A 15735-nucleotide genomic window follows, 5' to 3' on the forward strand; every position below is an offset into this window, starting at 1 on the left:
GCAAACCATGTGATTATCTGAGAACAGCGCCCAGCAGACAAATCATTACAAACAGTTAGCAGCCAAGAAGAGGAGTAACAAAAGTCAGAAATAGCGATAAAATGTATCACTTACCTTTGATCTTCATATGGTTGCACTCCCAAGACTCCATGTTACACAATAAATGTTTGTTTTGTTCAATAAAGTCCCTCTTTATATTCAAAAACCTCTGTTTTGTTGGTGCGTTTTGTTCAGTAATCCATTGGAACAAAGCGCGGTCACAACACAGATGAAAAATCCAAAAAGTACCATAGAAACATGTACCGTAGAAACATGTCAAACGATGTTTATAATCAATCCTCAGGTTGTTTTTGTCATAAATAATCGATCAAATTTCAACCGGACAATAGCTTCGTCAATAGAAAAGGAAAAACAAGAAAGGCACGCTCCCGGTCACGCGCAGGACTCATATCTGGAAATTTCCACTGTCCTCTGATTGAAAGTGGTGTTTCTCCCTCATTTTTCAGAGTAAAAGCCAGAAACAATGCCTAAAGACTGGCCACATGTTGTGGAAGCCATGGGGATCGTGAACTCGGTCATAAGTCTTTGTATGGTGGATAGGCTTTCAATGGAATAACAGGCATTTCAAAATAATAGCACTTCCTGGATGAATTTTCCTCCGATTTTTGCCTGGCATATCAGTTCTGTTATACTCACAGACATTATTTTAACAGTTTTGGAAAATGTAGAGTGTTTTCTATCCAAATCTATATGCATATCCTAGCTTCCGGTCCTGAGTAGCAGGCAGTTTACTTTGGGCACGCTTTTCATCCAAAATTCCGAATGCTGCCCCCTACCCTAGTGAGGTTAAACAATTTAAAGGCAATGCTACCAAATACTAATTGGGTGTATGTAAACTTCTGACCCACTGGGAATGTGATGAAAGAAATAAAACTGAAATAAATAATTCTCTCTGCTATTATTCTGCCATTTCACATTCTTAAAATAAAGTGGTGATGATAACTTACCTAAGACAGGCAATTTTTACTAGGATTGATTGATGTCAGAAAACTGAGTTTAAATGTATTTGGCTAAGGTGTATGTAAACTTCCGACTTCAACTGTATATTCTTTCTGATTACAACATCATTGATGCCTGGCGAGCACATAATCCATAAGCAAATGAGTACACAAGTCTACTCAAACAGGAATTAAAACATTCCCCCGAATCGATTTTATGGTATTATCTCCTAAAAGAGCTACAAGATGGTGATTCAGCATTTCATTACTACAGAATCCTACATTCTGGGATCAATTTAAAATTAAAGCTAAACTAATTCATATTGATCAATAACAATTCAACCGATGATTCCTGGATTCTATGGGATGCTACCAAATGTTTTATAAAAAAGAAGGCAACTGCATTTGCATCTGGGTTGAATAAATTACAATTCAAGAAGATATCAGAATTGGAAATGTTGTTAACTGCGTTAGAGCATTCACAACAAACACTATTTTCAGACCAGGTAACTATTACTTTTTCCAAAGTCAAGACAGAACTTAATTTATTGATAAGACCGAGAGCAGAATTTGCCATCCATCGAGTTCGACTCAACCATTACTTCCATTGTAATCTTCCCAGTCATTTACTGGCCAATAAGCTATGCAGTAATGATCAATTAGCTGATATAGCAACTATTGAATCTGAAAAAGGGGAATTAATATCAGAACCGAAATTAATCAAAGATTGTCCCGCTGCTATAAAGAACTGTACACTTCTGATTGTAAATCCACACAATGTCAGACTAAGGCCTTTCTAAAATAATTAAGAACTCCTCTTCTCTCAACAGAGGAAGCCGCCTCGCTGGGACCCAAATCTCTCTCAATGAACTCAAAAGGGCATTGGGTAGAATGAATAAAGGAAGATCGCCTGTATGGGATTCCCCCTTAAGGTCTATTTAAAATGTGGGAATCAATTTGGTCCACTATTGCTTGAAATGATTAACACAGCCGTTCACAAAGGTTCATTTGGGAGATGTGAATACACCACTAATTTAGTTATTCTTTTTTTAAAGGTAAGAATGCTACCCAGTGTTCTCACTATCGCTCCCTATCTTGATAAACACAGATATCAAACCGTTTTCCAAAATGTTGTCGTCCCGTCTTGAGACTTCCTTACCCAAAGTGGGTTTGTTAAAAAACGTTTATTCTCGGAAAACCTCATCGACTATTACATATCTTAAATGCTTCATCAGAAACAACAGCGCCTTGGGCTGTTTTATCTCCTGTTGCAGAAAAAGCTTTTGATAGACTAGAATGGTCATATCTCTGGTCTGTCTTCGAACATATGGGAATTGGCCTCCAATTTCATTAATATGATTAAAATACTAAATATGCCAATACCTCAGCCATAGATATTATAGGCAATATCTGCTCTGATCATTCAGAATCACAATAAGCAACAGAAAAGGCGATCTGATTTCTCCTTTGTTATTTGTATTATCCATGGAACCCCTGGCCCAGGCAATTTGTCATTGAAGGAAATAATACCAATTTCCCGGATCACTTCATCTCATTATACGTGGACAATATTTTACTATATCTAGACAATGTATGTCAATCACTCCCAAATGCATTGAAGATCATCAATAAATTCAGCTTCATCTCAAGTTATTAAATTAATCGAACCAAATCAGCCTTACTTCCTCTCAAGACCCAGATGGAGGACTCCATCTCTGCTTTTGGAATCCCAATCATTTCCCATTTTAAATATTTAGGTGTAATAAATGTTCTTCCTTATATAAAACCATTGCTAGAAACTTTAACAGAATGTTCAAATCAATTCAATCAGACCTCAGTAGATGGACTAACATCCCTGTTGCTTTAACCAGCAGAATATGTATTGTCAAAATGAAAAATGGCCATGGCTGGATTTTTGAAATTCAATTCTTCCCATGTCTCCCCCTTCTGGCTTTTGGGATGAAATTCATAGTGTGATTTAAAAAATGAATAAGGCAATGTAAGTGATCCCAGATAAAATTAAGAGGGAAAGAAGTAGGAGGACTATCCGTACCAAACTTGAAATTGTATTTCCAGGCACTAGCATTTTTCCCCATCCTAAATTGGTTTAGACATTATTCTTCCGCTCTCTGACTGAGTATAGAGAGAAAAATGGTGTCTCCTATTGCCTTGGAAGAGGTGGTCTTCACTGATATACCACTTAATCCTTCTCCTACAATTTCTGTGGCTCCGCGGAAATCAAATTAACATAAAACAAAAATCCCCATCAAAATCCGTCTATTTAAACAATGTAAACTACGCTTTCGTCCTACTATTGCTCACACAATCTCTATTTTGCGCGACATTTTGTTGAAATCAAAATGGCATGCCCATACTCCAATATTTCACAATAATACCTTGCGATCTGGAGGGCGGCCTTTTCAATGGTTCAAATGTGTAATCCGTACCCTTGTCGATATCATGGATAGTAATGGTTTGAAAACATTCCAAGATTGAAATACACATAAACATTAACAGGCAACTTCTTTTTTCTAGATTTACAACTTAGGTCAGCAATGCTGTCCTATGGAGTCCCTTGGGGAACCCAAATACCGAACCATCCAATTATGTGAAATATCATAAATTATCCGGGCTCCCAAAAGGACTGATGTCAATAAACAACTTTTGGAAAGCTCATATTCTGAGCTAGCCATTAAAAAGTATGAGTTAGATCTAAGTGAATCTGAACAACCCTTTATTGGAACAGAATATGGAAACGTGACCATGGCATCCAGTAATCTGAACCATCAATTTATAAACTTTAAGTTTGTTCACAGACTGTATTTAACACCAAGGAAACATTTTACGAAGAAATTGGCCCCAACTCCCAACTGTTCACTGTGTCCCCTAAATCAGGTAGGCACTGCAGTTAAATGCTTCTGGGACAAAGTTACAAAATTCCTTTCAAAGTACATGAATGTAAATATTCAATGCTTTGCATGTACAGTGCATTTGGAAAGTATTCAGACCCCTTACTTTTTCCACATTTTGTTACGTTACAGGCTTATTCTAAAATTGATAAAAAAAGTATTTCTCCTCATCAGTCTACACCGAATACCCCATAATGACAAAGAAAAAAAGCACATTTGGCAGACTTGTCCCAAAGTCACTCCTGTGTTGTCTTGGCTGTGTGCGTAGGGTCGTTGTCCTGTTGAAAGGTGAACCTTCACCCCAGTCTGAGGTCCTGAGCGCTCTGGAGCAGGTTTTCATCAAGGATCTCTCTGTACTTTGCTCCGTTCATCTGACTAGTGTCCCATTCTCTGCCGCTGAAAAGCATCCCCACAGCATGATGCTGCCACCACCATGCTTTAACGTAGGGATGGTGCCAGGTTTCCCCCAGACGTGATGCTTGTCATTCAGGCCAAAGAGTTCAATCTTGGTTTCATCAGACCAGAGAATCTTGTTTCTCATGGTCTGAGAGTCCTTTAGGTGCCTTTTGGCAAACTCCAAGCGGGCTGTCATGTGCCTTTTACTGAGGAGTGGCTTCCATCTGGCCACTCTACCATAAAGGCCTGATTGGTGGAGTGCTGCAGAGATGCTTGTCCTTCTGGAAGGTTCTCCCATCTCCACAGAGGAACTCTGGAGCTCTGTCGGAGTGACCATCGGCTTCTTGGTCACTTCCCTGACCAAGGCCCTTCTCCCCCGATTGCTCAGTTTGGCCAGACAGCCAACTCTAGAAAGAGTCTTGGTGGTTCCAAACTTCTTCCATTTAAGAATGATGGAGGCCACTGTGTTCTTGGGAACCTTCAAGGCTGCAGAAATGTTTTGGTACTCTTCCCCAGATCTTTACCTCAACACAATCCTGTCTCGGAGCTCTACGGACAATTCCTTTGACCTCATTGCTTGGTTTTTGCTCTGACATGCACTGTCAACTGTGGGACCTTATATAGACAGGTGTGTGCCTTTCTAAATCATGTCCAATCAATTGAATTTACCACAGGTGGACTCCATTCAAGTTGTAGAAACATCTCAAGGATGATCAATGGAAACAGGATGCACCTAGGCTCAATTGAGACTCATAGCAAAGGGTCTGAATACTTATGTAAATAAGTTTTTTATTTTATACATTTGCAAACATTTCTAAAAAGTTGTTTTTGCTTTGTCATTATGGGGTATTGTGTGTAGATTAATGAGGAAAACAATGAATTTAATCCCTTTCAGAAGAAGGCTGTAACGTAACAAAATGTGGAAAAGGGGATGGGGTCTGAATACTTTCCGAATGCACTGTACTATGTTACTTAACGATGATAGTTTCTTGAATCTCCTAATTAATCAGAGACAATTACTGCTGGCAGGCAGCACTGCTGCAAAACAGATGTTGGCTATTAGATGGCAATCACCTCACTCTCTCTCAATTCACCAGTGGATGCAGTTACTACTAGAAGTTCTATCATTAGAATTATCCACAGTGAGATGTTGGGCGTGGAGACTAACTTTTGTTTTTATTTTCCTTTGCAAACAGGGTTTATTGTTACTTTTTGATTCTGTAATATGGTCAAAATGATCAGTACTTTATATTTCTGTACCTTTTTTGGGATGTTTTTTTCTTTTTGAGCATTAGCCAACAGGAAAATGCGAACAGAGTATGAGATTGTATGAGTTTGCGTAGTGTACCTGTAGCCCTCCCCAAAGAAAAAAATGATAAAATAAACAATTTGTCACCCCAAAAAATATTACATTTTTCGTATCTTTCGAAAATACCTAATCTTTTGTGACAGCTGATGCATCCTCTCTCCTTCAGTGTAAAGTGAAAGTGTTTGAAAGTGAAAAGTGAGTCATTGATCAGTTTGCATGCTGAACAACCCCAGGCAGTGTCAGTAGCCTGGTCAAACTGTGTACTGTGCCCAGCTTCGCGCGCTGACAAACATGAAGTAGGCTGCCTGTTCTTGATCTTGCAAATCTGTGTGGCACATTCAGCATTCAAATACTAAAATGGCTTGTGTGTTGTTAGGTTGTCACTCAACTAATAAAACCTATGTAATTTGCTAGGTTATTGACATCTATGTGCTGCTGAAAATGTAGCGGAATAAAAGTAAGCTACCGGAGACAACTGTCATCTGGCTATAGCCTACCTGCTAAGTCTTCCAATATAATTGATTGTTCAGGTTCACCATCAGCAATAGTTTTGGTAGTTTTGCTTTAAACAAATCAGTGTATTTGGTCATTTTTAAATGTACAGGGTAAAATTGATAATTTCATAATGAGGACACCAATCACTGAGTTATGAGGAGCTGCTGTTCTCTCCTTTCCTAGTGAGTAGTCTCTCCCTGTTGAACACAGCTCTGGAACACACACACAGACCCCCTCCTCTCACCAGATAGCAGCAGTGTGTTTCCTTTATTTATGCCCTCAGAATATTTTCAATTGTTTAAATACTTAATGCAGTCTACCCAAATATATGTTTTATCCAAGCTTTCTGCATTTGGTACTGCGCAGCACAATGCACAAAAGCGGGAAAGTCTCTTGTGTGATTTTTGCATACAGAACAATTTGAGAATTTGACAGATGTTCTTAATGGGTGTGAGAGTGGGAATGTCTCTGGGGATTGTTGTAGTACAGTCTGTGGATGTGTGTTCTACTCAGACAGCTACAGGAGATGTGCTGACTGCAGCACACTGGGAGAAGATGGGAATGGTTTTATTGGGGTGGCTGTGGCAGGGATGTAGACAGTCTGCTGGGTTTGACTTACAGTACCGTACAGGCCTCATACACACTTGTGCTTAAATCCATACGGACACTATAGTAATCTATAATGTCTATAATCTTACAGCTTTAGAGATTTTTGAAAGCTAATGTGAAGCTATTGTTTTGGGGTGACCTGGAGTCCCTTATCTGTCTATGTCCACAGGAGCCCACGTCTCCCGCAGGCAGCCCCCCTCACTCCCCCCACGGGAACGGTCTGGACCGGGCCCCCACCCTGAGGAAGGAGTTACCAGGGTCCCCCAGGAGCCCCGGCGAGGTCCCGTCCTCCCCCCTACCATGCAGCCCCACACCGGGCAAGGCCAAGGATCCAGCACAGGTATTATACATTCATTGTCAAGCATTAACATTGTGCCCAACATCAACAAATTAAAGTATTATCACTTACTTATCTGTATGAAGGTGTATCATGACTGTATCTCGTTACCTCTCTTTAGGTGGAGAAGTCTGGGTCTTCGTTGTCTAAGTCGAGCACCCCGTCCCCGTCTCACCATGAGGCTCTTACCCCCGGCCCCGCCGGCCCCAGTACGTCCTGCCTCCGCCTGGTCAGCAGGGCTGCCTCCTCCGCTGACCCTCTGGGTGAGTCAGACACACCTGTCTGTCTTTCATACCTTCTGTCTGTGCCCCTGTTATTATACCCCTGCTATACCATCCTATTAATCTATTGTGATCATATAGCCATGTAGTACCATAATTATACTTTTATTCTGCTCATAATACCATTAGAACTCCCCCCTACTCCCTACTGTGATAATGTGCTCCTGTGGTACTGTTGATCAGCCAAAAGCAATAAAGACATGTTATAGTATAAGATATCACCAACACAACTCTCTGTAGACCCCACCTGTCTGACCTCTCTGGTCCTCCGTGACCTAAAATGTTCTCATCCACCCTCTCTTCACCCCCCTAGCTCTCCGCAGTCCTCTGTCTGTGCCCCCCAGTTTGTACCCGGCTCAATTTGGGGGGGTGTCCCACGCAGGCGTCAATGGGGAGCTAGCCAGTCCCGGGGGCTTCTCGCCCCAGATCAGCGCTGCCGCCAGCGCCAGCGCCTACACCCGCAGCCCCTTGGTGAGTTCTTTAGCACACCTCACTCATCTCTCTGTTTAAAACAGGTGTCCACAACTCCAGACCTCAAGGGCTGCATTGTCTATCGTCTTTGTCTCTTCCTGGCACTTAATTGATCAATTATGTCCCAAATTGGCCAGTTAGTGCACCCACCTGGTTGTCCAGGTGTGAATCAATTACTAATTATAAGGAAACAAAGTCTAAACACTGTGACCCTGAAGCATGGAAGATATGCATCACTGGTTTAAAACAAAACTTACAACCTTATTCTGTTTTGACAATGTTTTCTGTGGTAGTAACTGGTTTGAAAGCCTATGCTGGATGAATTGTCAAGATTTCACTGAATTTGATAAGATTAGGATTTACTGAGATTGAACTGTTACAACACAGGATGATTATTTTAGTAATCCTCCTAATGTCTTGGTCCTCCTCCTAGGCTCTCCAGGTGGCATATGAGTCTCGGTCCCACCTCAGGGCCCCAGGGCTGTCCTCCTCACTGCCTGGTGGATCCTCTGGGGGAAAACCGTACGTCGCTCCTCTCCTCCATCCAAACATAGAGAACCGTCGTTGTTGTTTTAGCTGGGGCAAGCAGCAAGCTCTCCCAATTTAGATATAAAATTACACAACAACCTTGGCATCGCTATGCTATTGATTGTTGGGCCAGGACGATACCAGTATTGCAATATTTAGTTTTCATGTCAAAAATGAAAATATGAAGTAGACCAAATTCTTTGGTCCTTTAAAAACCTGCTCTATGTAAAATATTGTGTGTTATAGCTTGGAAAATAAATAAATGTGACTTTGGATGACAACATATTGATGTTTGTTTCCATCATTAGGTCTGTTTCCTAAAGAAGTTCAATCCGCTTTGTGTTTTGTTTCCTTGCCCACGATATTAACGTTCTCAATACTGGTATTGTCCCGGCCCTAACTGATTGGCCATTGGAAATAGCACTCTTACTCTGGCCCCTGTAATACAATATTCCCTTTTGCATTCTGCCAACGGCTTTTGTGTAAAAACAATTAGCAAGGTTTGGGTGAATATTTCTCAATTGCCATTCCCATTGCGAGGTTGACAGTCTTCAATGCTTTTGCATGACTGTTAGTAATAATATACAGATTTCCATTTCAGTGGTTGGCACTCATTCCATTTTCTCCTACTTCCCTCCCTCTGTTTACCTCCTCTTTCTCACCAGTGCCTACTCTTTCCATGTAAGTGCGGATGGACAGATGCAGCCGGTGCCTTTCCCTCCGGACGCCCTGCTGGGCCCGGGCATCCCACGGCACGCCCGGCAGATCCACACTCTGAACCATGGAGAGGTGGTGTGTGCCGTCACCATCAGCACCTCCACACGCCACGTCTACACTGGCGGCAAGGGCTGTGTCAAGGTGTGGGACATCAGCCAGCCTGGCAGCAAGAGTGCCATGGCCCAGCTCGACTGTCTGGTGAGTGGACACAAACTATAAAAGGCTTAACCAATCATATTGATTGTTTTAGCTTTCCAGTACATATGTTCTCTCTTTCTACCAATCAGAACAGGGATAACTACATCCGCTCATGTAAGATTCTCCCTGATGGGCGGACACTCATTGTTGGAGGCGAGGCTAGCACACTGTCAATCTGGGACTTGGCCACACCCACTCCCCGCATCAAGGCGGAGTTGACGTCTTCTGCCCCGGCCTGCTACGCTCTGGCCATCTCCCCCGACAACAAGGTCTGCTTCTCCTGCTGCAGCGACGGAAACATTGTAGTCTGGGACCTGCACAACCAGACCCTGGTTAGGTAAGGAGAGGAGAACGAGAGGGGGATAAAGAGGAAGATGAGGTTAGGAGAGGGGGGAAATATTGTGGTATGGGACCAGCACAACCAGACCCTGGGCAGAAGAGGAGGGTAGGGCAGGGCTGGAGGAGAGGAGAAGGAGGGTAGGGTAGGGCTGGAGAGGAGAAGGAGGGTAGGGTAGGGCTGGAGGAGAGGAGAAGGAGGGTAGTGTAGGGCTGGGAAGGAGGGTAGTGTAGGCCTGGAGAGGAGGAGAAGGAGGGTAGTGTAGGGCTGGAGAGGAGGAGAAGGAGGGTAGTGTAGGGCTGGAGAGGAGGAGAAGTAGGGTAGTGTAGGGCTGGAGAGGAGGAGGAGGAGGGTAGTGTAGGGCTGGAGAGGAGGAGGAGGAGAAGGAGGGTAGTGTAGGGCTGGAGAGGAGGAGGAGGAGAAGGAGGGTAGGGTAGGGCTGGAGAGGAGGAGGAGGAGAAGGAGGGTAGGGTAGGGCTGGAGAGGAGGAGGAGGAGAAGGAGGGTAGGGTAGGGCTGGAGAGGAGGAGGAGGAGAAGGAGGGTAGGGTAGGGCTGGAGAGGAGGAGGAGGAGGAGAAGGGGGGTAGGGTAGGGCTGGAGAGGAGGAGGAGGAGGAGAAAGAGGGTAGGGTAGGGCTGGAGAGGAGGAGGAGGAGGAGAAGGAGGGTAGGGTAGGGCTGGAGAGGAGGAGGAGAAGGAGGGTAGGGTAGGGCTGGAGAGGAGGAGGAGGAGAAGGGGGGTAGGGTAGGGCTGGAGAGGAGGAGGAAGGGAAAGGAGGGTAGTGTAGGGCTGGAGAGGAGGAGGAGAAGGAGGGTAGGGTAGGGCTGGAGAGGAGGAGGAGAAGGAGGGTAGGGTAGGGCTGGAGAGGAGAAGGAGGGTAGAGTAGGGCTGGAGAGGAGGAGGAGAAGGAGGGTAGGGTAGGGCTGGAGAGGAGGAGGAGGAGGGTAGGGTAGGGCTGGAGAGGAGAAGGAGGGTAGGGTAGGGCTGGAGAGGAGGAGGAGAAGGAGGGTAGGGTAGGGCTGGAGAGGAGAAGGAGGGTAGGATAGGGCTGGAGAGGAGAAGGAGGGTAGGATAGGGCTGGAGAGGAAGAGGGTAGGGCTAGAGAGGAGGAGGGTAGGGCTGGAGAGGAGGAGGAGGAGGAGGATGAGGAGGGTAGGGCAGGAGGAGAGTTCAGGAGGGTAGGGCAGGAAAGGAGAGGAGGAGGAGGAGGGGCAGGAGAGGAGGAGGAGGGGGGGTAGGGCAGGGGGGGTAGGGCAGGAGAGGAGGAGGAGGAGGAGGGGCGTAGGGCAGGAGAGGAGGGGGGTAGGGCAGGAGAGTGGATGAGGAGGGATCAGGCAGGAGAGGAGGAGGGTAGGGCAGGACAGGAGAGTAGATAAGGAGAGAGCAATAGAGGAAGAGGAGAGCGCATAAGAGTAGAGTGAGAGGGTAGGGCAGGAGAGTGGAGAGGAGGGGAGAAGGGTAGAGGGGAAGAGAGCAGGGCAGTGGGCTAGATGACTATGGATCACATCTGAATGGCTCTGGGTTGATGTTGATTGTATTTCTGTGCTCCCCAGGCAATTCCAGGGCCACACTGACGGGGCCAGCTGTATTGACATCTCCAACGATGGGACCAAACTGTGGACGGGGGGGCTGGACAACACAGTACGCTGCTGGGACCTGAGAGAGGGACGACAGCTGCAGCAGCACGACTTCACCTCACAGGTACTGATGGAACACCTCAGACGTTGTGAGACTAGCTAACGCTAGCTCTGACCGACTCAGGACTGTCTTTCTGAGAAGACTTCACCTTAATATGATAGTGTAGCTATCAGCCTCAATTTCAGACCAGTCACTCTGCTCCTCTCTGTTGTATCATATCTCCATGATGATGCAGATGATAATCTTTGTCAGATGAGCTCCGTTCAGTCGTGTAATGAACTTTTTCTCTCTCTCTCATCCTCTCCAGATCTTTTCTCTGGGCTACTGTCCTACAGGAGAGTGGCTGGCAGTGGGCATGGAGAGCAGTAATGTAGAAGTGCTGCATGTCTCCAAACCAGACAAGTACCAGCTGCATCTCCACGAGAGCTGTGTGCTCTCCCTCAAGTTTGCTTCCTGTGGTACGTACAAGCTCAGAACTCTGACTGACACTCACATACACTCTCATACTAACTTGCATACTTATGCTAATGAGATGTATAGTGCTTGGATACATCAGCTAACTCTGAAGTATAACGTGTGCGTTTCAGGCAAGTGGTTTGTGAGCACAGGGAAGGACAATCTGCTGAATGCATGGAGGACGCCATATGGAGCCAGTATTTTCCAGGTGAGAGAGAGAGAGGCAGGATAGCCCTCTGGCTAATACTCATATGGTATTGTACCGTCAGTGAACCCAACACTAACCCTATCCCACCCCAACACAATCTATTTTCCCTATCCCACGACCAACACCAATCCATAGCCCAATCTTCTAATATTCTCCTATTCCCATCAGTGTGTGTTAGTCAGAGCACTGGCATAGCACAACCCCCCGCAGCCCCTGTGGTGTTGGGGGCCCCCTGGTTTTCCATCAGCCCCATGGCAAAATGTGTAGAATTTCAGGAAATTAGCTATAAAACTGCAACATTTTCTCTCAGCCTCATGGCAAAATGTGTAGAATAGCATTAGATTAGCTATAGAACAGCAACATTCACTCTCTGCCCCATGGCAAAAGGTATAGAATAGCATGAGATTAGCTCTAAAACTGCACATTTTTTCACTGGCAAAATGAAATGTGTATAATTGCAGGACGTTAGCTTCTTCCCACTGTGAGAGAGTGAGGGTGGGACAGAGGTTGAAAGACAAGTTGTTTATCACAGATATGATTCAAGGTGACTTTCTGGGCTTTATCAGACAGAGAACAGACTGCATCACACACACACATACTTTAGGCTTTATCTGTGCTGGGTATGTATGAGTGTGATGATGAGCTACAGGAAGACCGTTTAAAGGGGAGATATTGTGTTGTGTGTGGGAGGGAGGCAGTATGGCTGTCATTGTCGTTTGCTAGTCTAGTGCAGGGAGGGAGGAATCTGCAGCCTTGGCTGGTGTCTCCTTAGAACTCTGATGAGCACAGAGGCTATCTTTATTATCCAAATGCCTCTCAGTTCCCTCTACATGACGTCTCACAATTTCCCTCGCATCTCTCTCTCTGTGTCTCTCTCTCTCTCTCTGTCTCTCTGTGTGTCTCTCTCGCTCTGTGTCTGTCTCTCTCTCTCTGTGTCGCTCTGTGTCTCTCACACTGATACCCTTTTCAGACATATGGAAAGTGGAACCTTGAAAGCTCCTCGGCTATGGCATGTTTGTCTGTAAGGGTACATATACTACAGCTTTTGAAATGCTGACACGAAACCTTCTCTGGAAATTCAAAGCGCCACTAAACGGGCATTTTACTTGTCTATAAAGGAATGCCACTTCTGAAGTGGGACTAACATCAATCATTAGGCGAACTGTAAATAATAATCTTGAGATGCCTGCTCGTAACCAGCCTGCCTGCTGCCTGCGCGCAGACCACTCTCTCCTAAAAATATTATGTTAAAAGTTCATTAAATACTGTGACTTACCAAGACATTTAGTAGAAAGAAAACACATCTAGCTTCCCCACCATAAAAAAACAGCATAAAAACAACACAGCAATCAGGAACGTTTATTGTCGTCAGGGAAACAATACAGAACATTCTATGCCGGAGCAGAATTCTACTGTCAGAAAAGGTACAGACGCTTTTGATGCTGCACTTTTTTAAATTGTCTTAAAGGTTATCAGTTGTTGCTATCGAAATGTTACTGTAGTGGCGTTCTGTCTATGAAGGGTATTATTCTGCTACTTCCTCTCTCGCTTTTTCTCTTGCTCACTTTAACTCCCCTGATTCATCTCTCTCTCGCTCTCTTTCTCTCTCACATGTACATACACCCCCCCTTTCTCCTCCCTCCAATTACTCTCACTCAACACTACCTCATCCCTTGTACCGATCCATCCTCTCTCCCTCCTCCCCGTCTCTCTCTGTAGTGTGAGCGTATCTGTCAGTCAACATGGCCTCTCTCACCAGTGGCCTGCTGATTGACAGCCCTGGTGATATGTACCTGTCATGTGGAGGAGAGAGGGGATGCAAGGAGGATGAGATTGAAAGAGGAGGGAGAGAAGTGGAGGTAGAGAAGTGGAGGGGGAGAAGTGCCAGGAGGTAGAGGTTTAAAGGAGGGATGGATTGAGAGAGGAGCAGGGCTAGTAGGGAACCATCTGGGGATAGGATCATAGGTCTGATGCAGACAGAGACAGATCCTGGTGGAGACAGAATGGAGGTACAGTAGTAGGGATTGTTTATTCAGTTATTGTAGAGGAAGTCGGAGAGAGAGTCAGCTCCCTGTATTTCTGACAACTGTGATTAGTGATGCTGAGAACACAGCTGAACCACGTAGGGTTAAAAGGATAATCCACCCCCAGAAGTGAAACATGAAACTCCTGTCAGTTTGAGGATAGTGTATGTTCTATGAGTGTGTAAAATAACTATTTTCACCATGATTTAACGTCTAAGTGGTCCGTCTATGAAATCAGGAAATCGTATAGGAACTTGTCAAACCTATAAGGTTCTAATCACTGGAGATAGGGGATAAGACAATATCACATTTCATAACGCTTAAAAAAAAATGTATGCGCTCACTGCTGTAAGTTGCTCTGGATAAGGATGTCTGCTAAATTACTAAAATGTAAATAAAAAACAATTACCTGCACTCCAGATTGCCAAATCAGCCAATCGATGGTATGGGCATACTTATCTAGAACAGGAGTTCTCAAAGTGGGGTCCGCGGAGGTACTGCAGGGGGTCTGCGGCCAGATCTCAAAATATATATATATATATATATTATTTTTTTGAAACGTTTTTTATTTTTTATTATACATTGCATTTTTTTATGAATATTACTAACAGATGAAACTACTTTTGGCCAAGGGATCCATGGAATATGTTCTTAAAGTGTGTAATAATACAAGACAATGTAATATTATTCATCTACAATGTATGTTCTTAACCCTGGGCAACATGGGCCTGGCTCACAGGGATATTTGTATCCACAGTACTCCTAATTATACACTTTTCGACTCAATACTATTCCCCCAATGTATTATTTTTTTTATGCATAAATGCACTGTAATTTAAGCTTTAAAACTGCAATGTTTTCTCTTTGCCTCATGGCAAAATGTGTAGAATTGCAGGATATTCGCTTTAAAGCTGCAACAACAACAAATATCTCTGCCCCATGACAAAATGTGTAGAATTGCAGGAAATTAGCTTGAAAAGTGCCAAGAGGCAGGCTTTTAAAATGTTCTCTCCCCGGGCCCGAGACCTGTTTCGTCCAGCCATGGATTTCAGACGTCATAGTAAAACTCCTTATAGGCTATCAGAACGCACTCGAGTTGTGTTCTGATTGAGGGGTCCCTGATGAATTTGCTATCACAAAAGGGGTCCCCGGCCACAAAGGGTTTGAGATCCGCTTGGTCTAGAACAGTTCCATCCGTTTATATTGTCATGACAAAGTATATATCTCGCTTAGATGTGCTCAATCTAAACAGTGTACCAAATTATTCATCTCAGTTTTTCCATCAAGTACCATTATGCAATCAGGGTTGCCATGACCATAGTTTTCTAGCAGTTGGTCTACTTTGAAAACGATGTCACGGGTGAAAATGTATTGATTGCGGGTTTTTGGGCTACTTCTAAATTGCACCGCGTCAGCCATGACTTTTCTCATAATTTTTGATATTTTTTATTATTATTTTCACTGTGACAGTGCGACCTGCTGCTGCTGACTATCAGGCAGTGAGGCAGGCTGTTGCTGATTGAGTGAGTGGGGGGCAGGGCCAGAGAGGTGTGTGTCGCTGATTCCCAAATCAACCCCTTCCCCTCAGCCCTCCATTTGCACGTTCCCGTGTGTCTCCGCCCTATGCACAAGTGTCCCAAAACTGGAGGAGTGAAAATTATGGAGGGTGTAGGTAGGGGCTAATTAGACCCTCCGATAATCACTTTGACCGAGCCAGCAATGCTGCCGGCTTCAGAGCGAAGTTTAATCCCATAAATCAAATGTTAACTGTCACATGCGCCGAATACAACAGGTGTAGACCTAACAGTGAAATGCTTACTTACAA

General features: G+C 44.4%; 1 protein-coding gene across 2 annotated transcripts in view; it reads left to right on the forward strand.

The window, feature by feature from the left end:
- The window catches only part of LOC106584409 (transducin-like enhancer protein 4), an 83952-nt gene that overhangs the window by 58799 nt on the left and 9418 nt on the right, over positions 1-15735 (forward strand). For both annotated transcript variants that reach the window (XM_014169700.3, XM_082968063.1), the window contains exons 11-19: positions 6886-7056; positions 7175-7316; positions 7648-7805; positions 8239-8327; positions 8999-9248; positions 9338-9585; positions 11138-11285; positions 11530-11680; positions 11810-11886. In XM_014169700.3, coding sequence (XP_014025175.1) covers positions 6886-7056; positions 7175-7316; positions 7648-7805; positions 8239-8327; positions 8999-9248; positions 9338-9585; positions 11138-11285; positions 11530-11680; positions 11810-11886 — 1434 coding nt within the window. The remainder of the gene's footprint in view (positions 1-6885; positions 7057-7174; positions 7317-7647; positions 7806-8238; positions 8328-8998; positions 9249-9337; positions 9586-11137; positions 11286-11529; positions 11681-11809; positions 11887-15735) is intronic.

The sequence above is a fragment of the Salmo salar genome, chromosome 23, assembly GCF_965601325.2.
Source record: "Salmo salar chromosome 23, fSalSal1, whole genome shotgun sequence".
Lineage (NCBI taxonomy): Eukaryota > Metazoa > Chordata > Actinopteri > Salmoniformes > Salmonidae > Salmo > Salmo salar.